The 26,121-nt window shown below is 56.6% G+C and overlaps 9 protein-coding genes across 9 annotated transcripts; 5 read left to right on the forward strand and 4 right to left on the reverse strand.

The window, feature by feature from the left end:
• Positions 1-142: 142 nt before the first annotated feature.
• COL26b_005601 (uncharacterized protein) lies at positions 143-1,841 on the reverse strand (the record flags this gene model as incomplete). The annotated part of the gene is made up of 4 exons (XM_053178442.1): positions 143-363; positions 414-1,419; positions 1,469-1,509; positions 1,562-1,841. 4 exons carry the CDS (start codon positions 1,839-1,841, stop codon positions 143-145), a joined length of 1,548 nt encoding a protein of 515 aa, XP_053037645.1.
• Positions 1,842-3,467: 1,626 nt separating this feature from the next.
• PAA1_2 (Polyamine N-acetyltransferase 1) lies at positions 3,468-5,562 on the forward strand (the record flags this gene model as incomplete). Its single annotated transcript, XM_053178443.1, has 3 exons — positions 3,468-3,558; positions 3,733-3,836; positions 3,886-5,562. The coding sequence occupies 3 exons, from the start codon at positions 3,468-3,470 to the stop codon at positions 5,560-5,562; spliced, it is 1,872 nt and encodes a 623-aa protein (XP_053037646.1).
• A 741-nt stretch (positions 5,563-6,303) lies between these two features.
• Positions 6,304-7,353, reverse strand: NUC1 (nuclease; the record flags this gene model as incomplete). Its single annotated transcript, XM_053178444.1, has 1 exon — positions 6,304-7,353. The coding sequence occupies one exon, from the start codon at positions 7,351-7,353 to the stop codon at positions 6,304-6,306; it is 1,050 nt and encodes a 349-aa protein (XP_053037647.1).
• Positions 7,354-9,273: 1,920 nt separating this feature from the next.
• COL26b_005604 (uncharacterized protein) lies at positions 9,274-11,003 on the forward strand (the record flags this gene model as incomplete). Its single annotated transcript, XM_053178445.1, has 6 exons — positions 9,274-9,337; positions 9,401-9,408; positions 9,463-9,531; positions 9,642-10,223; positions 10,282-10,328; positions 10,436-11,003. The coding sequence occupies 6 exons, from the start codon at positions 9,274-9,276 to the stop codon at positions 11,001-11,003; spliced, it is 1,338 nt and encodes a 445-aa protein (XP_053037648.1).
• Positions 11,004-11,439: 436 nt separating this feature from the next.
• COL26b_005605 (uncharacterized protein) lies at positions 11,440-13,068 on the reverse strand (the record flags this gene model as incomplete). Its single annotated transcript, XM_053178446.1, has 2 exons — positions 11,440-12,914; positions 12,984-13,068. The coding sequence occupies 2 exons, from the start codon at positions 13,066-13,068 to the stop codon at positions 11,440-11,442; spliced, it is 1,560 nt and encodes a 519-aa protein (XP_053037649.1).
• A 373-nt stretch (positions 13,069-13,441) lies between these two features.
• COL26b_005606 (uncharacterized protein) lies at positions 13,442-14,164 on the forward strand (the record flags this gene model as incomplete). Its single annotated transcript, XM_053178447.1, has 4 exons — positions 13,442-13,476; positions 13,534-13,803; positions 13,883-14,002; positions 14,128-14,164. 4 exons carry the CDS (start codon positions 13,442-13,444, stop codon positions 14,162-14,164), a joined length of 462 nt encoding a protein of 153 aa, XP_053037650.1.
• A 2,093-nt stretch (positions 14,165-16,257) lies between these two features.
• Positions 16,258-17,765, forward strand: COL26b_005607 (uncharacterized protein; the record flags this gene model as incomplete). The annotated part of the gene is made up of 6 exons (XM_053178448.1): positions 16,258-16,487; positions 16,564-16,720; positions 16,776-16,851; positions 16,905-17,408; positions 17,473-17,555; positions 17,607-17,765. 6 exons carry the CDS (start codon positions 16,258-16,260, stop codon positions 17,763-17,765), a joined length of 1,209 nt encoding a protein of 402 aa, XP_053037651.1.
• A 2,842-nt stretch (positions 17,766-20,607) lies between these two features.
• Positions 20,608-21,534, forward strand: COL26b_005608 (uncharacterized protein; the record flags this gene model as incomplete). The annotated part of the gene is made up of 2 exons (XM_053178449.1): positions 20,608-21,387; positions 21,445-21,534. 2 exons carry the CDS (start codon positions 20,608-20,610, stop codon positions 21,532-21,534), a joined length of 870 nt encoding a protein of 289 aa, XP_053037652.1.
• Positions 21,535-22,008: 474 nt separating this feature from the next.
• COL26b_005609 (uncharacterized protein) lies at positions 22,009-24,630 on the reverse strand (the record flags this gene model as incomplete). The annotated part of the gene is made up of 3 exons (XM_053178450.1): positions 22,009-22,428; positions 22,483-23,727; positions 23,782-24,630. The coding sequence occupies 3 exons, from the start codon at positions 24,628-24,630 to the stop codon at positions 22,009-22,011; spliced, it is 2,514 nt and encodes an 837-aa protein (XP_053037653.1).
• Between the last annotated feature and the right edge of the window lie 1,491 nt (positions 24,631-26,121).

The raw sequence follows: 26,121 nt of genomic DNA on the forward strand, positions 1-26,121 counted from the left end.
GTATTCGTCAAGTGTGTCATTATGTGTAAGATGGTGTCAAAACAGCGCCAGTATTATATTTTTTTCTATAACCCAGTAGATAAGATACATGAGAAATGACGGGTGAGCGCCTTCCCGGCCCTCGTCTTTATAATTAAACAGTCTAAGAACTTCTCGCGCAGGCCATCTGTCTACTCACGCTGCCGTACTTGGCCTGCCAGGCGTAAAAGTACATGAGCGCGGCGAACGGCTGTCCGAGAATAGTGAAAGAAACCCAGAAGATGCAATTGCCGATCATCTTGCCCGTGGGCGATTGCATCTTTTCTAACGGGGTGGTGAGGGCGATGAGAGGGAGTTGGAGGAACATGCCGGCAAAGGCGACGCCTAGTCATGATTAGCTCCTTGCTGCGATCGGGTTTTGATACATGACTTACCAATGACGTTGTGGGTCGGAATACCGACAAGAACCTCGTGAAGCACCGCCGAAGCAAAGAAAACAGCGAGTTGAGCCGCCCTGGGACTCCAGCCACGGCCGATCAAGGGAGAGTAGACGTGACGCTTGAAGTACGTGTATACGGGCTTGTTCCACAGACGCCAGTAAGCACCCAGACTCTCACTGTTCCACCAGTCCTCGTAGAAGCAACGGTCGCCAAAGCGGGTGACTTCGGCGAGGGCGTTAAGGAATGACTGGAAGAGGGCGAAGAAGCCGGCGAGCCAGATGACCAGGGAGATGGTGGAGAGCTTCATCAGTCGCTCCAGAATCTTGGGCACATCCAACGATGCGATCTTGTCCAGGGAGTTGATCAGAACCGGGGCAGCGTACTGGGCGCTGGCGAACCAGATGAAGACGCTCAAGCCAAAGACCTCCGCCATGCGCTTGCCGACAAACACCCATCTGATCTTCTCGGTTCTCGGGTACGCAGGCTGGTAAACGAGCGTGGGCGCCCACCAGAAGTAGCCCAAGTTGCCCATCGTGATGTTGTTCGGATAGGGGCACTTTGCGTAGATTTCGGGCATGGCTGCCAGCTCGCCCTTGACGGGGTGCAGGAAGGCATGTCGAAGGTCTCGGTTCGTGAAGGCGTACGAGGCCGTCTTGAGCCACACGATGATGGCATGAAGCTCGGTCAGGGTGCCGATCAAGGGGTGGTGGATGTGGAAGTACACCATGTATGTCGTGATGGCCAGGGCGAGAGTGATGTTCACGGCGTGGATCCAGGCAATGACCTTCCATGTTGCGTTGAACCGAGATCGTTGGTCTTCCGTTGGGCTAGCGGCGCCGTCCTTCGACTTGGCCCTCAGACCCCTAGCCTGTTGAGCAGCGGCCAGTTCGATGAGGTAGGCGGCGAACAGATGGCAAGGGATGAGGGCGTAGAGGCCCAGGCCAAGAAGCACATCTTGTCTACGGAAGTCGTGGCATCCAATACAGATCAATACCCCATACTACGGCATGTCAGTGACGTGACTAGGATTACTGTGGGAGTGCGCCTACTTTTTGGATGTTCTCAATCATCAGACGAAGATTGCCGACAACTGTATCAAGTCAGCCAAGGGCGTCAAGCCGCAGTGTCGTCGATGAACATACTTAGTACGATTACCATTAAGTTCCTGAAGCCTAGGAAGCTAGGGGCGGCGTTGGAGTCATGGCTCAGGGTGGAAGGGCGAACGCTCTTGTGAACGGCGGCAACGTGTCTGTATTTCCGTTGGACCGCTCTCCTCAGCTCCTCGGTCGAGCGCTGGTTGTCGGAAGCGGAGGCGGAGACGGACGACTTGGCGGACTTCGGCTCGGGTCTGCCATTGCTCGTGTTACGCAGAGTGGTGGTCATGGTTGAGCTCTCGACGCTCGTCACGGTGGCCGTGTTCATGACGGGCAATGCGTCCTGAGCGCAATTGAGGCCGGTCGAGAATGAAGCAATGGGAGGAACAGAGGACGACAGGAAATAGTGCCACAGTGGTGGATGACGACGGGGAGAATGGGTGAAAGTTTAAAAAGGGTGAGGAGACCTAATGGCGAGGAAAGCTTTGTATATGCAATGCAGGGAGTGAGTGGCAAGCGTAACGATAAGATATCGGAGCAATATGCAAGACACCAGACCAAGGCCGGTCGGAGCCAAGAAATTACCAATTGACTTCTTAGCCGGTGTTTCCAAGGGCAGACACGCAGAGAGGCCGGCGCTTTTGCGATTCGATCCGAGCTCCCTAAGCTTGGAGGGGAGCTATCTGGGATGGGTGAGCGCATTGGCGTCGAGCGTGGATTGGATGAGGAGGGGCACGTCGTGCGTGCGAGGGGGGGGATCTGAAGCCGCAGCCAGCAGAAAGAGGGAAGGGGGTACGTCAAGGCACAGGGCAGGGGGAGACACTGGGCTCGCTCGGGGAAGGGGGCGGAAAACAGGTGGAGGAGGCTAGGCCGACGCCATCAGCCCTTGATGCGTGGGGATTCGCTGCTCGACGTGTAGGAATGAGGGAACAGGAGGCGCGCTGACGACAAGAATGCAGCCGGCGTGCAGAACGGGCTTGTCGAAGTCGGAGAAGAGAGACAAAATTTCAGAGACAGCAAAACAAATGAGGGTGATCAGAGGAGTTGACAGCCGAGAGCTCCTGGCGAACTGGATGGACCGATGGAAGCACGGCCCCAAGGATTGCAAAGATTGGAAGGGGGGACCTTGAGAATGTCAGGGTCGCCGAACCTGTCCACTGAGGTGACAGCACCCACGGCAGCCAAGGTCCTCGGGTCTGGATTGCATTTGCAGCACGCACTTTGGCAGCAACAGCGGGCAGCCGGGCCAAATCACCTTGCTGGGAGCTAACGCTACGACGAGAAAAGCGGCATGCATGCGCTCCAGGGGTGCTACGGCTCCACGGATAGCGACGGCGATCCCCGTGGAAGCTCTGAGTGGTGGGACACGGGGCTTCGTGGGGCGTCCATGAGAGAAATTGAAGAGGGAGCCGTGGCTGAACTCTATCACATGCCAAAATGAAGGGGTCGCGGCATGGCATTTCTTGCGGCTAGGCAAAAAACGATGGGTCATGGGCCGTACCTAATTATCACCTCATTCTGTCGACGATAGAACGTGGTCTGAAGAAGAAGACTTCGGAGAATATAAAAATGGAAGCATCAGGCCCGATGTTGGCCCGGATAAGCAGGCAGTTGGCGCCGATAAGACAAACCGTGAAGCTAACGCACGCCACCACCAGTATTATGTGACACCACAGAAGCCACGAGGGAGGTACGTACCTTCTCGACCTTGGCTCCAGCTCAATCAGCCTCAAGGTCATGTGATCTCGAGAGAATGGATCGGGCCCGTGCACGCGTCGCGGTCATTTTCAGTGATTGGCGACGGCCTCGTGGATCACCGTCAAGCAGGAAGCATCCATCACCACCTAAACGTGCCAGGTTGCAACAGAAATAGCAATCGACTTCGGACTAGTATAACCACGCTCCACAAGACCGCATTTCTTTACTGCACGTGTCAGCGCATGGGATTTTAAAGATGGCCTACGATCCTCGTGGGGATCATCACGACAGGCGAGGGCCGCCAGGAGACGGTCAGGACGGAGGCTTTATTAGAGCTAGAGGACGACGTGAGTTGCCCTCTTCGACGAAATCGCAATCTCGGTGCATGATGGGAATGTTTGAACTTGCGTGGATTGCGGACACGTGCAGGGCATCATCTCTCCGTCAGGCTCACGTGGAGACTTGAGACAGACCAGATGCTTTAGCAGAACCGCTGACACCGTGTTCAGGTCCCGTAACAGATTATGGCTCAACCGTCGCACACTGGATGCGCAATCGCGCGCCGGCAGACGGAGATGTCTACACTGGCGAGGCTGAGAGGCCAAGTGCGAGCTTCATCGTCGATGTCAGTATTGCATCTCTCATAACTTCATAAGCCTGCTAACATATCTCAGTTCACACCTCCTTCAGCCAGAAGAACAGATCCTGGTGATTCGATACCCGTGAAGCACCTTCATTCATCACTGAACAAGATCAAACATCCTATCAATGTCGTCCGATGGACACCAGAAGGCCGCCGTCTCTTGACGGCTTCCTCCAGCGGAGAATTCACATTATGGAACGGCACCGGATTCAACTTTGAGACCATCATGCAGGCTCACGACTCCGCCATTAGAGCGCTAGCATACTCTCACAACGACGACTGGCTCATCTCCGCGGACCACGACGGCAGCGTCAAGTACTGGCAGCCTAACTTTAATAACCTTCAGAGTATTGCTGCACATAACGACCCGATCAGAGACCTCGCCTTCAGCCCGAACGATTCCAAGTTCGTCACGGCATGCGACGACTCGACATTGAAGATTTTTGACTTCGCAGGTGGAGTCGAAGAGTCGGTTCTCAAGGGGCACGGCTGGGACGCCAAGAGTTGTGATTGGCATCCCACCAAAGGTTTGTTGGTGTCGGGTTCAAAAGACCACGTGGTTAAGCTGTGGGATCCGAGAACCGGCCGCTGCTTGACGACGCTTCACGGCCATAAGAACACGATTACCAAGACGCTCTTTGAGCGAGTTCAAGGAGATTGCCTTGCAACCTCAGCAAGAGACCAAACTGCCCGCGTCTTCGATCTCCGAATGATGCGAGACATTTGCTTGTTGAAGGGACACGAGAAGGACATCTCAACCATCGCGTGGCATCCCGTTCACTCGAATTTCCTTAGCACTGGTGGACACGATGGCTCTCTATACCATTACATCCTAGACGAGCCGAACACGCCAGCTGGCCACACCACCATCGCCCCGTACGACAGTTCGGACCCAACCACAACTAGCGCCCAGACCATCTACCCAGCTCATAAGGTCCCATACGCACACGATTTCGCGATCTGGTCTCTGGACTGGCACCCGCTTGGTCACATCCTGGCTTCTGGCTCGAACGACCGTATCACCAGGTTCTGGTCCAGAAAGCGGCCGGGAGATTCCGACGTCTTCCAGGACAGGTATCACATCGGAGAGGCGGCGGCCGAGGCTCAAGGAACCTGGGACCGTCGCGGAGGTCGTCGCCAAAGACAGGAAGAAGAGGAGCAGGAGATGGAGGACGAAATGGACGGCCTCGTCGACCAGAAGATGCCGCTCAAGCAGCCAGTTGTCCCTGGTTTCCTCGGCTTGCCTGGGTTGCCTGGCCTGCCCGGTCTATCTATGCCACCGAATGGCGCTGGCGGGCCTCCGGTACCGCCACCACCGATGATCCCAGGCGTTGGCGCAAACGGTGGAGCTCCCCCGCCGCTGCCGTTCCCTCTACCAGGCTTGCCTGGCCTGAACGGGGCTCCGCCACCGCCTATCCAACTGCCTGGTGGCATAGACCCGAGCAATCCTGCCGACCTTGCAAAGATCGCCGAGATGATCCAGAAGGCCGGAGGCACGCTCCCTCCTCCACCGCCCGGCGGTTTCCCTCCCGGTATGGTCCCGCCGCCAAATTTTGTAACACCACCCGGATTCCCTCCCATGCCTATGCCGCCGCCCGGAGCTGACCTTAACGGGCACGACCGCGGGGGCAGGAGAGCTCCTTTGCCCAGTCAGGAGGAGAGTCTCAAGGCGGAGCAGCGACGCGGCAACTATACGAGAATTCGTTAGTCACGTGGCAGTACTCAGGGCAGATCTTTAAGTAAATCCAAGGAAAGGTCCAAGGAAAGATCTCAGGACAAATCCCAGGACAGATCCCAGGCGTAACCAACAACTGCAAATTGGACAGTCACCTTGGTGTGAGAATAGTAAATACGAAAAGGGAGAAGGGCAGTGGTGATACCCTAGTGTTATAAACAAAGTTAAATAACACATGCTTGCCCGGATGTCTCGTTTGATCGTTCGCTGTGTTTCAAACTGTATTATCTCTCCACGCTAACCTGACAAGAGAACAGGATACTGGCGCAGTATTGTCTTCCGGCCTGAAGAATTATTACGCCGGGTGGAAGATACTGCCATGCATGCAGCACTTCCACAAACATGACAGCAAAATGGCTTGCGGATCATGCGTGTTAGTTTCCCCAACCAAGACTGCCCATATCCAGTTTGAAAAAGATCGCTTGTGATGTAGTGGCAGTCCAATCAACTGTCTAGCCGTCGGGCCTATCTAGTGTACATGTATGTGTCGCCGCCAGCAAACCACACGCCCTACGGTCCCGCTCAGATGCTATCCTGCGATGTTCCCCAGATGGGTTTCCTCGTTTGTGCTCCTCTCTCCGAGGGTAAATGTACAGACATGAATGGAACTTCTTCAGATGGGCGACTTCCCCCATAGCCCTGGAGAATGCAGACCTCTAGATCGCAAACTCCCGCGCTCGCCTTGATGTGTTCTCAACCCAACAGCAGCCCTTCTCATTTCTTGGTGAAGGCCTTCTGCCTGTCGGCGTAGTCCCTCACGATGATGGCGCACGAGGCCTCGCTACACAGCCTCCTGCGACGCTGCGGAGCCAGCTTTGACGCAAACTCCAGACCGGCGGCGCGCTCGACGGCCTCCAACGGCATCTCGAAGTCGGAGAGCGGCTTCTCGTTGGGGATCACAGCGTTGGGCATAACGAAGGCGCCGATGGCGACGTTGCCGCCGGCCTTGCCGTCCTCCGCGAAGATGACCTTGTAAAAGTGCGTCGGCACGGCGACGTTGGGCGGGTTGCCGATGACCTCGTACTTTGTGTACCACTTGCCGTCGACGGGGTCGCGCTTCGGGAGGTACAGCGGGCCGGTGACGATGCGGACGGAGGGGTATCGCGAAGTCAGGCGGCGGCAGAAGTCCTCAAAGTGGGCCCAGTAGTCGCGGTTGAAGCCGTCGCCGACCTGGGGGCACATGTTTGTGAGGTAGAAGGTGTCGTCCATGGCGCGCTGAGACCACTTGCAGTCGGCGGCGGGGACCTGGTGGCCGCGGTCGTAGCCGCTGCGGAAGTAGTCCTTGAGCTTGGCCTGGAACTTTTCGGGGACGGAGGGGTCCTCGAGGAAGGTGCTGCCCTTGCGGTCGCCGCCCTTCTGGGCGAGGGAGGCGGGGGTGATGTGCTCGACGACCCAGTGGGGGTTGCGTGTGCGGCGGTCGAAGCTCGAGATGAGGCCCTCGCGGGGCGCAAGGTCGGCGACGGGGCCGGGGAAGCCGTACTGGAAGAGGCCGGCGGGGTCGACGATGGCGCCGGGGATGGCGCCGGGGATTGGCGGGGGCGCCGACGGCAGGGGTACGTTGGGGTTTGCTTTGTTGTCGAAGACTTGGGCGCCCGGGACGGGGACGGTGGGAGCGGTGGTGAAGGCGTTTGTTGAGGGCGCGGCGGTCATGGGCGCGTCGGTGGCGGGCTGCTTGGAGCGGAGGCCGTACATGGCTGCTGTGACGGCGGCGCCGCCTCCCGCGCCTAGAGCCGCAACGAGGGCGATGGATGTTGCTTTCGACATGGCGGGCTGGGTCGCGGCCGGTATTCTGAGGGGATTCGAAAAGTAGTTTGTAGGAGGAAAGGAGAACGGAAACCGGGCGCCAGCGTCAGGCGGTTATGACAGCGACGACCACGGGTGTTGGAAGGAAGGGCACGTGGATCTGACCTGGTGGTGGTGTGGTGGATGTCTCAGTTGTGGTTCTTCACGGGACGGGGATTTGGAGCTCGGAGCTGGATAAAATTTTGGGCTTGCGACGGCGCTTGGTCCGCCGACTGCACCGATCTCACTTCTCCAGGGCCGCCGATCGGAAGGAGGAGCTCGTGTGGGGCTTCCGCTGCAGATGTCCCGAGCATTTGCCGACAGCTGGCAGGTGCGAAGGCGGGGATGAGGATTGGAAGGATTTCGGGGTGCAGGCTGAGGGGCTGGAATGGGGCTGGCCTCGGTGAGCGTGCAGTCGCTTCACCGAGAGACGAGGCTCCATGCCCCCAAAAAAAAGCGGATGACAAAATGCCAGCCTCCGATTCGCGGTCTGGGCAAGACCCTGCGATGCTCAGAAAGTTTCTTTGGATCCATGGTCCCTACCTAAAATAACGACAGCCGTCAAAACAGCAGCAGTCTTCCCTCCTTTCACATGTGTTGGCATCTCCCTAGCATGCGCTTCGGGCGGCTTCAATGAGCTGGCGTACATCGCCAAAGAGTCACGGGTCTCGAGGGAGTACGAGGATACCCGGCATGTAGCGCCATCCGGGTTCTCAAGCCAAGGCCATGGGTGTGTGTTGTCGACCAGCAGCTTGACTCGCCGCCGGGGGGATCCCAACAAAGCGGCTGACAACGTGCATCTTTTGTGTACAGTCTATTTTCTTCTGAATGACTGCACCTTGTAGAACAAAATAAAGTTTTGGAGAAACATATGCAGTTCGACTTCGACGCCGTCTTTCTCTCATTGAAAGAGCCGCATCGCCTGCTTGTGCGCCAAAAGGCAACAAAAGACAAAAGGTGGGTTGCGATCGGGGAGGGTCAGACGGCAAGCTGCAGGCAGGGCAGGGCGGCAGCCAACTGATAACGCGCAGGCAAGGGGAGTCCGAAGTGGAAAGTGGAAAGTAGATATGCAAAAGAGAATGGATGGGAAACAAGCTTTGTTTGGGCGTGAGACCTTTTCTTGCGTGAGTAGCTGAGTGACTTGTGTACTAGAGGAGGAATTTTGAGAACCTTGATGGCCTCGGTCCAGTCATGAACAACAGAAGGCCCCAGCCCCCAGCCCACTTCACTACCGCCCATGATCCATCACACAGAAACAACGCAGTGGCTCCAGAAAGCGCCAAATCCAGCGCCTCCGAATCCACTACTGCGTACAATCCGCGCTGCTGGAAAGCTTATGGTGCAAGCGCTCCCAGTTTACTTACACCAGTGAAGCCCCCCACCTCTCTGGCTGCGGCCCCAGCGCAAACCTGGAAAGCACGCCGCTCAGCGCCCAGTCCCATTCCATCTTATTGGCAGCCGTCTACATCACTACTCTCCCACCAACAACAATACCCTTTGCTTCCTCCAGCAACCTCTTCGACTTTCCCTATCCCTTCTCCCCTATCTTGCCTACCTCTTTGGACAATCTACCTACGATCAAGGTTCTAAACGCCTCTCCCGAAATCTACAACATCCCCATACTTATCCGCTCCCGTCTCCCGGGACCCTCGAACCAATATCCCACTCGTCTGGGTCTATTGCGCGCCGCAATACGTCACCCGCTCTCCTGCAGGACGAATCGAAGCCGCCACACCAGCACCTGTTCCCCAGGCACACCTAGGACTCTGGCGATTTTCCTAAATTGGGTCCAACAAATTGCGCTTCAACAAGAAAGACATCGAGACACCATTTCGCTACATGCGCTAAGGATCGCGATCGCAACAGGCAACCATTGGAGGCGCTGAGCCCAAGCCGCCCATCATGAAGGCGACAGAGATCGACAACGATACCAGGGGGTGGATCATGAGTATCGTGAGTGGAATTGGTAGGTGACAAAACTCCATGGATGTCTGAAGTGGAAATCTTGCTGACTGGTGTTTCTCGGCAGCTTGTATCGTAGGCGCGTCCGTCATTTGCATCGACATTTTGGTACGATGGCTACCAGGGCAGCGCAACTTCAGGATACAAGAAAGCAATGTCTTTCTCGCCAGCTCTTTGAGCTTGAGCTTCGGCGTTATGGTATGTCATTCCAGCAGCCCCATGCGCGACACCTCAGAACTATTACTAATACCACTCCCGGTCTCTAGCTTTACTCTGCGTTAAACAGCATGCTGCCATCATCAAAACAGTACCTTAAGGAGGATGGTTACCAAGACCAAAAGGCGGGCTTCATTATGATGGGCTGCTTTGTTGGGGGCTTTTTTGGTATACAGGTTATCTCCCGTCTGCTGCACCAGTACATGCCGTCGCATGTGGTTGATTGTGACCACACACACAATGAAGCCGATACTCGGTCACGCAGCCAGAGCAGAAAGACGTCTTTGTACTCGGGCAGTCGCCGATCATCGCGACGGCCCTTTGTGGAGAGCATCACTAAGAATGGCCACGCTACCGAGTCCACGCCTCTGCTCAATGGAGAGACGGCGCATGAGAACGGAGGATCCCTGATGCCGAAGGGACATACTAGGAGCGCCCTGGCCCTCAACACGACGCACTCGCACCCGCCGCGGATATCGCGAAGCCGCGGTGCGACGGTGGAAAGGCGACCCTCTATGCTTCAAGTCAAACAGCGGATCGCATCTTTCATGAATGACATGAAATCGAACTGCGATGAGGAGGGCCCTTGCTTTGGGTACTCCGATCCATGCGGCCAGGAATGTTTCAAGCATGTGGCCAACCGCTCAGCGGCCTCCTCGAGACACCCAACTATTGTGAGAACCAGCATCGCACAGCTGTACCCAAATAACTACAGCCATACCGATCTGACAGACTTGGAGGAGAGCGACTCTCAGTGCCATTCACCCATCAGTGGACAGGTACGGACCAGTCGGGCGGCGTCAAGAGAGCCCGTGCCATCACGGAATCACGTGGACCACGAAGCGCACGATCAAGATCATAGCCATAGTCACAGCCACAATCACAGTCATCATCACGACCATGACCACGAGGCGCACGGCGAGGACGGCGAGGAAGAGGATGTCGAGGCCCAACATCACCACCATGTGCCCACGAACGCGTTCATGTCACTCGGCCTGCAAACCTCCATCGCCATTGCGCTTCATAAGTTCCCTGAAGGCTTCATCACCTACGCCACGAACCACGCTAACCCGTCACTCGGCTTCAACGTGTTCATGGCTCTCTTCGTGCACAACATTACCGAAGGTTTTGCCATGGCTCTGCCATTGTACATGGCCCTTGGAAGTCGTCTCAAGGCCATGTTCTGGGCCGCCATCCTGGGCGGCCTCAGCCAGCCCCTTGGCGCTGGCATTGCTGTGTTGTGGTTCAAGCTCGCTAATCACACCCACATCAGCCCAACCCCAGTAGCTTACGCCTGTATGTTTGCCATCACAGCTGGCATCATGGTCAGCGTCGGCCTGCAACTTTTTGTAGAGGCGCTCAGCCTGAATCACAACCGCAACCTCTGCATATTTTTCGGGTTCATAGGCATGGCTCTGCTGGGTATCACTGGCGCCATTGCATCTACGCATTAACGGCATACGGGCTTTCGCATTGGGCATTTAAGTCATGCTCGAACGGTTCAGGGAGTCACAGGATCTGTCTTTTGGTTACGATTGGCACGGGCATACATACATTATACCAAGGCAGGTTTCAGATTCGGAAGGCTTTAATTGTGTTAGAATCATCACTACCGCTTCACTGTCATAGGCTTGGTTCCAATCGACTTGCTGAACAGCATTCCAGCGGCGCGTTATAGAGGGGGACATCAATTATGGGTTCAATGAAAATGAATGATTTCACTAGCGCACTTCGAGGTACCACATTCGTGACCGTAACATCCTAGCTCCTTTGATTTCATTTACATATATGTGTGACAAAGCAACAACTTTTAGTGATTCCCCATCCATCAACTTTTGGTGTGGCCTGTGGCCGGGTATCAATACGTCGTCAAAATCATATGTCCTTTTTCTACGCCATATTTCCCAGCGCCGGATCGACGAAGCGGGTGAAGTCTTCGTCAATGAGGGCGCGCATGGCAGCTTCCTCCTCTTGCCACGTCTGCGGCGGTGTGTTGAAGTCATCTGCGGCACCGATCCAGAAATCGTCGGTCTGGCCCTGGTCGCCGCCGGTGAAGTCCGTGACGCCGGGTATGATGCCGTACAAGGGCAGCTCCGGCATCTCACGGTTCTCGCCAAAGGGAGCGGCGCTCATGTCTTCTGAGCTGGAGGTGTCCGCCAGACTCAGGATTGCCGCTTCGACTTGGTCCATCTGTGGAGCCGCAGGGGGGTGGTTCTCAAGATGGACCTGGAGGTCGTGGTGGCGGATGAAGCGGGCGTTGCAGCCTTCAATTGCGCACTGGATGGTTCGCTTCGTGCCAGCGATGTCGTCAATGAGGTTTGACGGCCCCTCGGTGAGTTTAGGCTGCGGTCGCGGTAGACCTAGGTGAACGTGCCGAATGTGCTCTTCCAGCTTCATCTTGCTGATGAAGCCAGCACCACAACCCTGCTCATTCGACCAGCCCTCCAAGCCCGCAGTGCCCGTCACATCGAGCTCGCCGCAAACGACGCGGAATCCTTCGTGGGCAGTGCGGATATGCACCGTGAGGTTGTGCTTCTTGGTGAACTTCTTGTCGCACCCCTCCCAGGTGCAAGCGATCGTCTTGCGGGCCTCGACAGGTATGCCCGAGTGCCGCATCTCGACGTGCCGCTCCAGCTCCCACTGGCCGGTGCACTTGAACTCGCAAAAGATGCAGTTCAGGTGCTCTTTGCGGATGTGCGCCTGCAGCAGCGCGAACGAGGTGAAGCCGACCTTGGCGCCGCCCTCCTCGCCGCCGCACTCTTCGCACCAGAACTGCGGCTCGCTGTGTTCCCGCCGGGTATGGTTCCGCAGGGCGCCTTGGGAGTCGAAACCGGCGCCGCAGCCGGGTTCCTGGCAGGGATACGCGTGGGCGCCCAGGTGCTCCGAGCGGATGTGCCGCTGCAGTGTGTTGTGCTTGCGGAAGCTCTGGTTGCACGGGGGATATTCGCGGCAGCGGAAGCGCTCCTGGCCGGCGTGGACGTCCTGGTGGCGGCGCAGACGGGTTGCCGTCAGGAACGACTTGCCGCAACCATCGTGTGTGCAGGTGTATGCTCGCTCCTGGGTGTGGGAGCCCTTGACATGCTGGCGGAGGTGCTTCTCCTCGCGGTAGTCCTTGTCGCAGCCCGGGTAGGTGCACTTGAAGGGGCGATCGTCGGTGTGGGAGCGCAAGTGGGCGGCTAGGCGGGCGGGACGGTTGAAGGTTTTGTGGCAGTCGGGATACGTGCAGGGAATTGTCTTGAGGTCCGAGGGGAATTTGCGGGAGCGGGTGGTGAGGGAGGTCTGTCCCGTCAGAACCGTCTCTGCGTCGGCGTTGGCTGTCGAGGCGGAGTTGCTGGCCGTGTCGTCGAAGTCATCGTCGCTGAGGGCTTCCCGGGCGTCATGTTAGTGAGAAGAAAAAAACTTGGCTTACACCCAATTGCCAGATATGTGCGTACCAGTGCCGGCGGCTTCGGGGTCGTCAATCTTGGACCTCTTAGGTTCCGAGACGAGGACAGCCTCTGAAGCCTTCCTTTTCGTCATGGCGAGCGATTGGGGAAGGGCATGCCTTCCTTGACGATGGGGTGAAAAGTATCGTCTCAGAAACCAGCTCGTGAACTTATTTCTGGCAGAATATCGTCAGGCGGTGAGACGAAATTTTGTGCGCTCACCAGCCACATTGGAGAAGCCGGGGTCTCCTCGGTCCGGATAAGCATTTTTTGGTACTGATAAGGCTAGTGCAGACCCACATTCCAGCTGCTGAATCGCAGCCTCGTCAATAATTTTTTACGGCTGGATCCAGCAGAGTCAACTCGTCCCTCCCCGCGACACCTACAATTACGCGACGGAAGCTCGACCACCACCCAATTCCACTACGGCATCCTTCAGTTAACTGCACTCACCATCGATAAGAAACATGTCTGACTTTGGCGACGATGATGTTGGCGGAGGGTACGTCCAGACAGGTTTCCTGCATTGAGGAAGAAACGCGACTCTAACGATTGGCAGCGACGAGCCCATGTACGAGGACGAGGCCGCCGACTACTGGGATCCCGAGGTCCCCGTTGAGGACGAGGAGGTCGGGCGCGCCGAGGGCGACGAGGAGGACGCAGACAACGTCGTCGTGTCGGGCGACCCCTCTGCTGCGGCGAACTCTGGCAAGGGCAACGAGAAGAGCCACCGCGACAAGAAGATCCCCGATGACCAGCGCACGACCACGCCCTACATGACAAAGTACGAACGCGCCCGTATCCTCGGCACGCGCGCTCTGCAAATCAGGTACGACGGCGCCATTCTATTCCCACTTCACGATGCAGGCCATCGGTCGAGACTTTTGCTGACGCAGGGCCTTTTGTAGCATGAATGCGCCGGTACTCGTCGACCTGGAAGGTGAGACGGATCCTCTTCAGATCGCCATCAAGGAGATGCGCGAGAAGAAGATTCCTCTTATCGTGCGCCGATACATGCCGGACGGATAGTAAGTGTTGACCCCGGATGGACCCCCAACCCAACCCAATCCAACCCCCGCCCCCAGCCCTGCAGTCCACGCAAGCCTGCCCGGATGGACGATGCCGTGAGCGACGCAGGCTAACCGAACGTCAGCTACGAGGATTGGACTTGCGAGGAGCTCCTCCAGTGAGAGATCTTGGCTTTCTTTACCGGGGGCAAGAAGAAGACTACACGACTAGATGCAAGGCACTTATACCCATCTCTTATTGTCGTTGCCTGGAGGATAGTCAGATTCCCGAAGCTGCGCCCCTTCCGCGTCTACTCTCTTCCGGAGGTGTCGGCTCTTTCAGAATGCACAGGACAACGAAAACAAAGCTCGAGGAGACAAAAAGAAGAAGCAAACCCAACCACAACTTATAAAAAGAAGACACCAAAAGCAGTGTACTTTATTTGATTTGCATTGAGCGTGGCGTTCTCTAGGCAATTGGATTTCATCAAACTCTAAACACACAAGAAACAAAATTACATATCCGCAGTGAGGAAAACCAGATCCCCGCCCCATGGCATTCTTTTTTTGGGATGTTGCTCTCGTCGTGGATTGCAGTGCAGCGGCGGGTTCGTGAGAAACAGGATTACGTGTTTCCTCGGATCGTCGCTTCGAGTGGTCGCCTGCAGTGTAACGGGTGGGAGCGAGAGTGGTCCGGGGGGGACAAACACTGAGACCCCTCCCGAGGGACCCAAAGCACCTGCCCAACACGGCCGGTCTGGGCGAGTCAGACAGCACAAGCACCGATCGTGCATCCCATCCCGGGCCGCCTGCCGCCCGCCTTCCGGAGACCAGAGACCGGACCCGCTCCGGAGGACTTTGTGTGAATTGCGATCGACACAGAAAAAGCGTCGCCAACAGCCAAGCCACTCCCCGTCGTCCGAATTACACGCGTAAGGTTTGGCCAGGTTCACGTCTTTGGACATTTACGGGTCCTCGTTAAGTCGTTAGAGGATAGGGAAAGGTACTAACGCACCTCATGTAGATTGGTAGAGAAGGTTAACAAAAGAAGGTTGCCAAGACGGCTTCCTAACACTGTTTGGGAGCCACTTTTAATTGCTGCTTATGGCCGCCGACATGGGTGCTCTATCTAGGTTGAATACGTCTCTTTCGATCTGAAAAGCCAAGTGCAGCCGATCCGCGGTAAACACCTTCTTCTGCAAGTATGCTTCACCCAGCCTTGTTTACTGTCTTGGCGATGACGGTAAGAGGTGTCTTGGTGAGTTGATATCGTCAACTCTTTTGATGTTCGGCTCGGTCTCTCGCTCGTTCCCGCGAACGAGCCTTGACAGCGCGGGGAAACGAACGTCGCTTCTCACATTTCTCGTCGTCGTCTTCATTTTTCTGCTCGGACCTCAGGGGATAGGCCTGTTGGTTGCGTAAGACACTACTCATTCTTTTCCCCGCCATGAAATAGAGGAGCAGCAGAGATCGCAACGCGCCCACCGCCTCGTTAGGATTCTTCCGCTTCACGGGACTCGTCCGGTGCAGGTGATTCGGCTCGCTCGTGACGAAAACAAAAAGTGTGCCCTTACAAGCGTAGGGTTGTCTCTTTTGCTTATCCCCCACACTGTTCCCGAACGCGAGTGGAAGCGAAGCGGGAGGCTCAACTTATCCGGGCCTGTCAAAGACGCTTATCTCGTCACTCGGCTCGACGCTGTGTGTGTTGCTTCGCCTCAGACTCCGGGATCCATACCATGCAACCACGTTGGTCTGTCAGTACAAACTTCTCTTGGCCCACCTGGGGCCTAGCTTAGACTACAACCTCACAACCTTGACCCGTTTCTTTCTTTCTCCCCCCCTCCTCTAGAATAGAAAGCTGTGGATAAGGACGTTACGTGTCGAGCGTCGACGTGCGCAATCGCCATGAGTCCTCTGAGGTGTAGCGATCCCCTGGTTCGTAGGATTGGGGGCGCCGACTAGCTGGGTAGCTCTGCAGCAGCGAGCACACCATCTTTTCGGCAACGGCGCAGCGGGAGCTGTCGAGAACGAGGATGTGAAAGGCTTGTTTCCTGGTGATCGTCACCGCTGCTTAGGCTCGTCTCGGGCTTGGCTCGCAGATTGTTTTCGATATAAAAGAGCCTCAGAACTTCCCGTCGAAGGAGAGAAAAAAGATAGTTCGCGCCAAGCCAGCACGACACGAGCCGACAACTCCTCTCATTTTCTTTTGAATATCAAGCCAAACGCTCGCTTCTTGGCTATAGTCTTAATTTGTTGCCGCCTTCTCATCGTTCACGATGCTTTCCCCGTCTTCCATCCTCGCGGCGGCCGCTCTCCCGCTCTTGCTGGCGCAGTCTGCCTCTGCTCGTCTCATGCCGCGTGCGACGAACTACACCCAGGAGGCCGTCGACTCGGGTGAAGCACTCTCGGATCTTCACGCCCAGGCCTACAACAACGCTCTTGCGCGCCTGGCAGCGAATGGCACTTCCCAGTGCACCAAGGACAACGTCCGCGTTCGCCGTGAATGGTATGTTGCTATCTAGCTTGCCTCCTCGTTCCCCCTGACGAACGATACAAGTTGCTGACCAAGGTCGATTCGACAGGAGAAACATGCCTGGCGAGGACCGCATCGCTTACACAGATGCCGTCACCTGCCTTCAGTCCAAGGCCCCCCTTTACACCGACATCGCCGGCTCCAAGTCCATGTTTGACGACTTTGTGGCCCTGCACCAGAACATGACTGGTTACGTCCACATGTCGGTAAGTACACACAAGCTATCTCCAGATATGCTGCTCGCATACTTACCTCACCAAGGCCACGTTCCTCCTTTGGCACCGCTACTACATCCATACCTACGAGGAGAAGCTCAGCACCGAGTGTGGCTACACGGGTAAGTCAACCACAGAGTCCCCTCTACTTCGACAGCGACTGACACAAACCCAGGAACACTCCCCTACTGGGAATGGAGTCTCGACGGCGACGACCCGGCCTCCAGCCCGATCTTCGACGGCTCTGCGACCTCGATGGGCAGTGACGGCGCCTACGTCGCCCACGACGGCCTCGTCCTCAACAGCACCGAGCAGGTCATCACGCTGCCCGCCGGCACCGGCGGCGGCTGCGTGACGTCGGGCCCCTTCACCAACATGACGGTGCACCTCGGCCCTGAGGCGATGCCGAACCTCGGCTCCGTGGTGTCCAACAACTCGGACACCCCGACGGCGGACAACCCGCGCTGCCTGAAGCGCGACCTCAACGGCGCCGTCCTGAGGACCTGGGCGAGCTTCCGCAACGTCACGGATCTCATCACGGACAACGACAACATTGAGTGGTTCCAGGGCATCGCGCAGGGCCAGACCAACTATTCCGGTCTCGGCCAGCTCGGTGTCCATGGGGCGGGACACTATGCTTTCGGGTTGGATCCCGGTTCTGACGTCTACATCAGCCCTGGTATGTTGACGAGGCTAGATGTTTGGTGAAGGATGTTGTTTTTTGCTGACGATTTCCTTGATAGGCGACCCGGTGTTCTACCTCCACCACACGCAGCTCGACCGTGTCTACTGGCTGTGGCAGAACCTGGACTGGGAGAACCGTCAAGTAAGCCTTGCGCTTTTTAAGGGATGACCAGAGGGGCTGACTGAAATCTAGACCATCTTCGGCACCGGCACCATGGAGAACAGCCCTCCCAGCCCGGTGGTCCAGCTCGACGACCTTCTCGACTTGGGACCGCTGAACGACGAGATTTCCCTCAGCAACGCGATGGACACCATGGCCGGGCCGTTCTGTTACATCTACGCGACAGACTAAGCCATCAATTCTTTCTCTCTCTCTCTCTCTTTCTCTCTCTGTCTCCTTTACCTTTTCTCTCTATTTTTTTCTCTACTTTCCTTCATTACTCTTCTGGGATCGGCATAGTGTCAGGTAGTCATTCGTTCATGGGCGGCATCATCTTGTTCTCTGGAAGTGTTGGCTCGGCTGCTTTCTGTAATTGGCGGCGGGGAGACACGGCACCCCATCTCCTTTGTAAAGGGTGACCTGGCGGGATTAATGCGAAGCCAGCTCTGGGCGGTAATGGCGGAATGGCATAGCGTGGTTGGCCGCAAAGCAGTGTTAGAGCATCAGACGGAGCGACGTGCAAATTCAACGAGGCGTTTTGGACGAATGATACGAGTCAAGTGCCTTTCACACATGTGCGACAAAATAGCGGGTGGCTTGACACACAAGCAGACTGTGCCGGAATTTCCTCCGGGAATGCGAAGCGTGGTGACATCCGCAGTGCTGAGCGAACGGTGAGAGTGAAGCAGGCCCTAAGCGCGAATTGACGGTTGGCTACCCTTGCGGACGTAGTTCTCCGAGGCTTTCTCATTGTGAGGGATGCCTTGCCTTCTCAGCAACCCGGGCATGCCGGCCGCCCGGGCATGACGTTCGTGCCGTCGCGGACAAACGTACGGAGGTGCCACAGTGCGGCCCGTCGACCGAGCGCGCCCCCCTTTTAGCCCGGTTCGTCAGGTATATCGGCATCACGATGAACGCTTCACCAAGGTCGAGCGGGCGAGGGTGAGCCCGTCCGACTTCATGCCTTGATGGTCGTCGATCTGTAAACACGGGATCTTCCTGCGAGAGAGGTTGGTAGGCCGACTGGCTGATGTGTGTATCTGCTGTCAATATCGAACGACTAACGGCGACTGGTCCGAACCTGAGTCGACCGTCGAATGTCGTGCGTGTTCCGTCTCACCTTTATTCCAGGTCCTTGGCGTCTCGACTCCGAGAGATCCGTCGCGAGTGAGGCAGTTGAGTGAGGCTTTCGCAGGCTGTTGTGCCATGAGGTGTCTGAATCTCACGGTTTCTCGTCCGAACGCGACGTCGACGATGCTGTCTGTGGTTTGGTCTTCCACGAGTTCGTCAGGTGATGTTCCTCGTCTCCTGCCATTACTCGACTCGCTCCATGTCCGCTTGGACTCCTGGACCTCTGAGCTCCATCCCATCGACGAAAGTCTCTGACAGGACAGCATGAACCACTCGGATGCTGGAAATGCACCGGCAGCAACGGACCTGACACGTGTGACCACGGCTTGCGCCTGTTCGACGGATACTGTCGAAGATACCAGCTTTTGCTGGACATCGTCAGCTTCGGGGTTCACCCGGCCATGTTCTCGGCGTGCGTCCCGTCCCTTCGGTAGGAGCCGATCGCTTGAGGACCCATCGGCTGCTCGATAGCGAACGCCTTGCACGGTGGATACAGCCCAGAAAAGACGGCACCGAGCCTGGTATGCCCGGAGCGATGCAGCTTTGACGTCTTTGCAAGTACATCGCGTCGACCAGCGACTATCAATGGAAGTCAAAAGAGTTTGGTGGGTGGACGCCATGTCCGTCAAACTGCCTACCACCTCGTCGAATCATCTCTCTTAATGCGATATCTCCCCTCGCAAACGCAAAAGGAAAAGGGAGTCAGTCAATCCTTGGCCAACCAGCTCACATGTTGCCCAGTGCTGGAGGAAAGATGCGTATGTGCCTAAAGTCGATATACACCAAACCACCATGCAGAGTTTCAATGCCTTGGGCCGGGTGTTTGAGTTTCCGCGCTCTGAGCCTCTGCTCAAGGATCTTCGTGGAAGCCATGAAGAAGAAAAGAATGAAGAATTATGTGTTTTGAGTGGATGGATGGATGGTTGGTATTGGGGAAAGGTTGAGTTGGGGAAGCATCATTTCAGGGAAGGGAGCTGTAGAATGCAAGCTTGACGGGCTGGGCTGGGCTGGGCTGCTTACAATCCGCTGAAAGCTTAGGCGGGCTGCCTGCCGCTGGGGAACATGGTGTGCCAGACCAGGCGTTCCCCCCCTCCATGCCGATGACGCACCCAGCTGAGGTCTCCGGTCCCGCACGCAATGCGGGGTTCGTCGCAGCATGAGCGAAAAGACCACCATCAAAATAATGTAATGCACCCACCCACACACCATTGGGCGCTGCGATAGTAGCTGCTACCTATCGTGGAAGAGGTACCTTTTCCCGGATAGCTTTACCACCTTTGGCATGTACACGCCCGGGTTTCCGAAGGGTGCCGTTGGATTTTGCGAGTGTCGGATGCGCTACCGAAGCCGATGTCAACCAACAATTCTTCGGAGAGCTGGCAGTGACAGCTACCTACATTACCTTCAACACGGTGTACCGTTTTTTTTTTACCTTTACCCCTCCTTGGCCTAGACATGCATGGTGGGGTAGAATCAGCATCATCACGACCAGGTCAACGGGCAATGGCAGAAGACGCAGAGACCGTACCTCGACTCCTCAGCACCGTCTCTGGGCCTACACACGGCCAAGGCCGTCCGTCCTCCACTTTGGCGAGCTTGACCCTCTCCGATCTGATCTCAATGGACATAACTCGGTGTTTTATTTATTAGACGCCCTCCGATGCCACCTCTTGATCCCAAGGGCCCTTGTACTACTCCTCTTTAACTTCCAGGCCATAGAATAATTCCAGCTTTTCCCCCTCAAATCTTCTTCTCTTCTTCTCCATCAACCTCTCTCCCTCCTCTCCCTCCACTTCTTGCTTTGATTCTGCAAAACAAGCAGCACACCATATATACCCAGCTTCCAATTGCAATCGATACCCCCAAACCCCATCTCGTCAAAGAGACTAATCCAACCGCCAAAATGTCCGGCTTCACAACCAAGGCAACCATCACCTCCTTCGGGGGCCAGCTCCTCAAGCTCTCCCACAAGTCCAACACCACCGGCACCGACATGGCCGTCAACCTCTACCTGCCCCCGCAGGCCACCACCCGCGCCGTCCCCGTCCTCTTCTACCTCTCCGGCCTGACCTGCACCCCGGACAACTGCACCGAGAAGGGCTTCTTCCAGTCCCAGGCCTCGGCCCGCGGCGTCGCCATCGTCTACCCGGACACCTCCCCGCGCGGCCTCGACCTCCCCGGCGAGCGCGACAGCTGGGACTTTGGCGAGGCTGCCTCCTTCTACGTCGACGCCACCCGCGAGCCCTTCCGCCAGAACTACAAAATGGAGACCTACATCACCAAGGAGCTGCCCGAGCTGCTCTTCCGCGAGTTCGCCGGCAAGCTTGACCGTGCCCGCGTCTCCATCACCGGCCACTCCATGGGCGGCCACGGCGCCCTGTCGCTCTACCTCCGCCACCCCGGCATGTACCGCAGCGTCAGCGCCTTCGCCCCCATCGCCAACCCGAGCAAGTGCCCCTGGGGCGAGAAGGCCTTCAGCGGCTACCTCGGCGACGACCGCGCCGAGTGGGCTAAGCACGACTCGACCGAGCTGCTCAAGAACTGGAGCTACGGCCCCCTCAACGCCCTCATTGACGTCGGCCTCGGTGACAACTTCTACATCCAGAAGCAGCTTCTTCCCGAGAACTTTGAGAAGGTTGCCAAGGAGAAGAACATTGGTGGTCTGTCCCTGAGATACCACTACGTGAGTTTAGCCGTGAAAGATAACAACGAGTGACGGTGTGAAGCTGACAACTAGCAGGGCTACGATCACTCCTACTTCTTCATGGCCTCCTTCGCCAAGGACCACGTAGACCACGCCGCCAAGCACTTGGGTCTCGGCTCCGCCTGACTAGAGGGCCGGAACCAAAGACTGTAAAGTAAATAAATGAAATGGACCATCCCCCAGGTTTGCGGCTTGGAGCAGTAGGCGAGGAGAAGGAAGGAGTATACCATAAATCGTATGTGCGGTGGGACGGAAGGGAACATGTATTGCGCGCGCGTAATTGAATAAGTTAGTTTTTTAGTAGTATGCCGCTGCTGCTGAGATTGTTTGAATTTGAGAACAATAGCCGACGTATCATCCACCCGTTTCCATCGTAACCTTCGTGAAGAAAACCAAATGCCAACTATTTCCGCGTCCACGCAACCCCTTTTTCTTTTGGACTCGCAAGGGTAAAATATATATGTATCCCTCCCGCGCGAGAAAGAAAGGGGTGCCGCAAAGCAAGAACGCCAGCGCCGGTACGAATGAGCAGCGCCCGCCATGATGGGAGTATAAAGTCTAGAAGCATGCAAGTGCAAGAAACGAGTCCGGGAAAAGCGCCTAACTGATCCGTCTCTCCACCTCGGGACTCAAGCCTTCCTTCTCCAGCTTCGCCCGCATCTCCGCGTCCGCCTCCTTGCGGATCCGGTTGAACGCCAGCTTCTCGAAGCGACTGAGCGCCTTCCACCAATGCTGCCCGGCCTCGTGCTCGCCGATACGTTCCAGGAGGTCCGCCGTCTTCAGTCGTACCTCGCGGTCCTTGTGGAAGAGACCGAGGGCGATATAGAACAGTCCTGCATGAGACTCCGGTGCGACGCTTAGAAGCAGGCAGATCTCATCGTAGGAGTGGACGTATTTGGAGAACTGAACATAAATCTCCTTGCTCTGCATTGGATTGAGCCGCTGCGTTCGCAGCCGGTCGTGCATGTGGTGCAAATCGAGACCCTTTAGTGGCCTGACCTGGTACATCTGTGCGAGATCCTGAGACGGTTAGTACAAGGCCATGCCGCCACAACGATGGTTTTTCTTTCTTACCTGGATGAAGCTGTAGTAACTCCTTGTGTTTCTCCAGCCTTCAATTCTTGTCACATTACCCGCAAGTTCCTTGTGTTTTGACTGTTCATCCGGCCACACGTAGCCGTGGCCGTTGATACCGATGGAGCCCATTTCCAACTCATCGCCGCCAATGTAGAGAGCGCTCGCGCCGTACACGCTTTCCTCAAAGGCGGCTGCGATTCGGGTGAACTTGATCACCCAGTCTCTCCACTTGGCGCGTATCACTCTTTCGCCGTGCCTTGCCGCAATGCTCCTCAAGACATCTTGCATGAATGCCGCGTCGCCCGTGAGGTCGCTCTCAGCAGCAACCTTGGATGTGCCCCCGACGAGTCCGGCATAAGACGGATTCTGCTGCTGAAAGTACACCATTCCCTCTGTCACCGGCGCGGGGTCAATCTTGCTACTGATCTTGACACGCCCCGTGGGCAGGTCGCATAAGACATCCCACCATTCAGGGTGCAACTCGAATGTCGGATTGGTGACTCCTGCAATGAAGCCAGGTACGTTGAGCAGGTCGTCAATCTTGGTTAGATCCGTGTAGGGGAACGCATGTCGCGTGAAGCCCCTCAGCGTACCACCGGATGCCAAGGCGCACGCAGCCAGGACTGCCTCCGCAACCTCGCCCGAAGGCATGTTATGGCCCAGGAAAATCACTCGCTTTTGCGTCAACAACGCATTGACCAGCACGATGATCGGGTGTGTATGCGGGCCATTCGTCGTCAACTGCGGGTGCAACGGGAACGGTTGTGGTGACTTGCCCTGAGGCTCTGAGAATTTCTGGATGAGCTTGACCAAGGAGAAGTCGCCTACGGTTTCCGGCATGACGGCAACCGGGACCTTGATTGGCACCGGAATACCCTTGTACATGACCTTGCTTTCGAATTCGTGCGTATCCCGGGGCACTGAATATGTCGAGCCGAGTTCGATGTGCGCTTTCGTTCCCTTCCTCGAGACGCCTGGCATTTTCGGAGGCTCCCGGCTCGCGTCAAACGGTTGGTCGCTGATGTGCTCGCCACGGTCCTCGGCCATGCGCATTTGAATCATTTGCTCAAACTTCTCCACAAACAGGTCTTTGTTGTCACTGGCTTGCAGCAGGTGTCTCTCGAGCAGGCTCAGTTTCGGCATTAGGGACAGGTCCATGGCGTTTACAGCATCGTACAACATAGCCAATGTTTCGGGTACTGGAGCCTTGAAGTACTCATCCAGCGCTAACAGGAGAAGGGGCTGGATATTGGTTAGTCTCGTGAAATTAAACAACTATGGAAAGGGGAGCGTTACCTTGTAAATGTGCAAGAATGGATGCCTGGTGCAGATGGCCATGGCCTTGACCACAGCACCTCTCTTGACCGTCTTGTCTTGTTTCGTATTGACCAGATTCAGCACATAGATCAGCGGTGGCCCTTCTCCCCCTTCCGGCTCATCGTCGTCGGTCTCGTCATCGTCATAATCGTCCAAGTCGTCCAAGTCTTCCTCATCTCCTAGGTCCTCGCCCTCGTCTTCCTCGTCAATGATTCCAGCTGCGCGGTTCCTCAGCCTCTTGCGCCTTCGTTTCCTGGCCTCCTTTGCCTTGCGCTCCTCGTCCTCCTCTTCCTGACTCGTATCCTTGTGCAAGAAGAAAATGGTCCAGTCCTGGTTGCGTACGTGAGCTTGATCGGGTAACATGAGCTCCGCCAACATGTGTTCGTCGCCAGTTATGGAGACCGGGTACTGGTGCTCCATGACCGGGCCTCGGTCAATGTCGAAAGAGGCGACCAGAATGTACTCGACATGATTCTCGGTCGAGCCCCGCGGGTACTGAGAGCGCAACTTGCGTGGGGGGTGCGCATCGGGGTTGTAGCGGCGCGGGGCGGACAGCGACGAGTGCTGCGACGACACACCAGTGGAGGGCGTCTTTGACTTTGAGCTGGGGTTCGAGGAGCGGTCCGTCTCGGCGATAGGCGGCGGCTGAGGGGATCGCGAGGGGCGAGAAGTGTTGGACATTTGCGAGGGGGATCTCGAGGCGGAGCCGGTAGGGAAACTGGAGAGCGAAGTCCGACGACTGGGCCAGGGGCCGTTGGGCGATTGATATTGCTGGGTGTTGGAGTAGTTGCGCGTAAGGAACGGCAGCGCGGTCTGTGTTGAAGCCATGTTGAAGAGGGCCGCACCGCTAAATTGCGGAGCAGTTCAAATCGATAAATGGGGGAGGCTTGCGCAGGCTGCCGGTAGGCAGAGCCATCCAATGCACTGCAGTGTCGAGGTCCGTCCGGGGAGGTGCAGCGATGCGAAGTAGATTTGGCTGTCTGCGACAATGCGACAGTGGGAGGGCGTTGGCGGCGGTGGTCGCAGGAGCGGTTTAACGACGGCTTGCGGCAGCCAGATACATTCGACGAGAGTCCGAGTGCGACATGAATGATGCGACCGAGAGGGAGGACGTCTGGTATCGAGTACGGCGTCCGCAGTATCGTCGGGAGTCGGGAGGCGAGTTGGATGGTGGTTGTAAGGTAAGGCACTCCTGTCCTGGGGAGAGCCAAGTGCGAGTCGTGGGGTCCCGAGATGCAAGATGGAGATAGGGAGGGCGACTGTTCGGCAGTGTAGGCAGAGTGCGAGGGAGGGAAGGCGGGAGGTATTATTGGCGCTGTATCCTGTAGGGACTCCCAGTCAGTCAGGGACCTAGGTGCGGCACCTCAGCTTTCCATTACAAGAAGGCAGCCAGGCGGGAAAAAAGCAGCTGGTACGTAGCCGTAGGCGTGCCTTTTGCGGTGTTCACTTGTATTTCCAGGCAGGGTAGCGCGCGGAGGCGTTCTCAGACGACAGCCGGATGCGCTCTTCGAAACGTCAGATCCGGGCAGCGACTGGCGCACACAGGCAGACGCTGGCGAGGGAAACAGGATCGCCCTCGGGGAATGGGAGGCAACAGAGAGGGGATATCCTGCTCGTTCAATGTCAATGCGTTGGAAGAGAACAGCACCGAGACACCATCTGCTACGACGTTTGGCCTGGTCTTTTGGGTCTTTTCTGTTCCCGCCTACTTAGTAAGGTGAGGTAAGAAGGGCACATGGTCAGTCAGTCCATGGGTTCCATGGTGATGGTAGTAGTGGCCGTCACTGGTGGCCTTCTTGGTGGTGTAAGGACCTTGTAGAACTCCTGACAGGGGCTGGTTTAAGGTGTGGTGCTTCTTTTTCCTATTTTTTAAAATTGTGCAATCCAATTCGATCCCCCACCGGCACGAACAGCACGCAGCTAAATACGCCAGAAGCAAGGTACGCCTCTTTGGACCAAACAGCGCGTCTGATTGAAGATGGAGGGAGGCCTGCCCCTGATGAACACTAAAAGGGGGGGATTGCCCGTCTGTGGTTGGTGCCCACGCTGCGCCGGTGTGGCTCTCCGCGTGTCGCCCAAGCAGGTCGCGGGTCGCAGGTGAGGGACAAACTAATTAGTCGTCGTTACGTGGTTACGGATATACTATGTGTGCAGAATCTCAGAGTCAGGTCGGTATCGCTCTCTGCCTCGCCCGGTAAGTTTCGCGCTCCACGGGCACAGCAGTGAGCTGAGTGTACCTACGGATATCGCCTTAAGGAACCAACCTTGAGTTTGTTCCTTCGCTTACCCTTACTTTGGCACTGCATACCGTAGCTGAAC

This window comes from Colletotrichum chrysophilum, assembly GCF_026319265.1.
Source record: "Colletotrichum chrysophilum strain AFK26 chromosome Unknown scaffold_38, whole genome shotgun sequence".
Classification (NCBI taxonomy): Eukaryota; Fungi; Ascomycota; class Sordariomycetes; order Glomerellales; family Glomerellaceae; genus Colletotrichum; species Colletotrichum chrysophilum.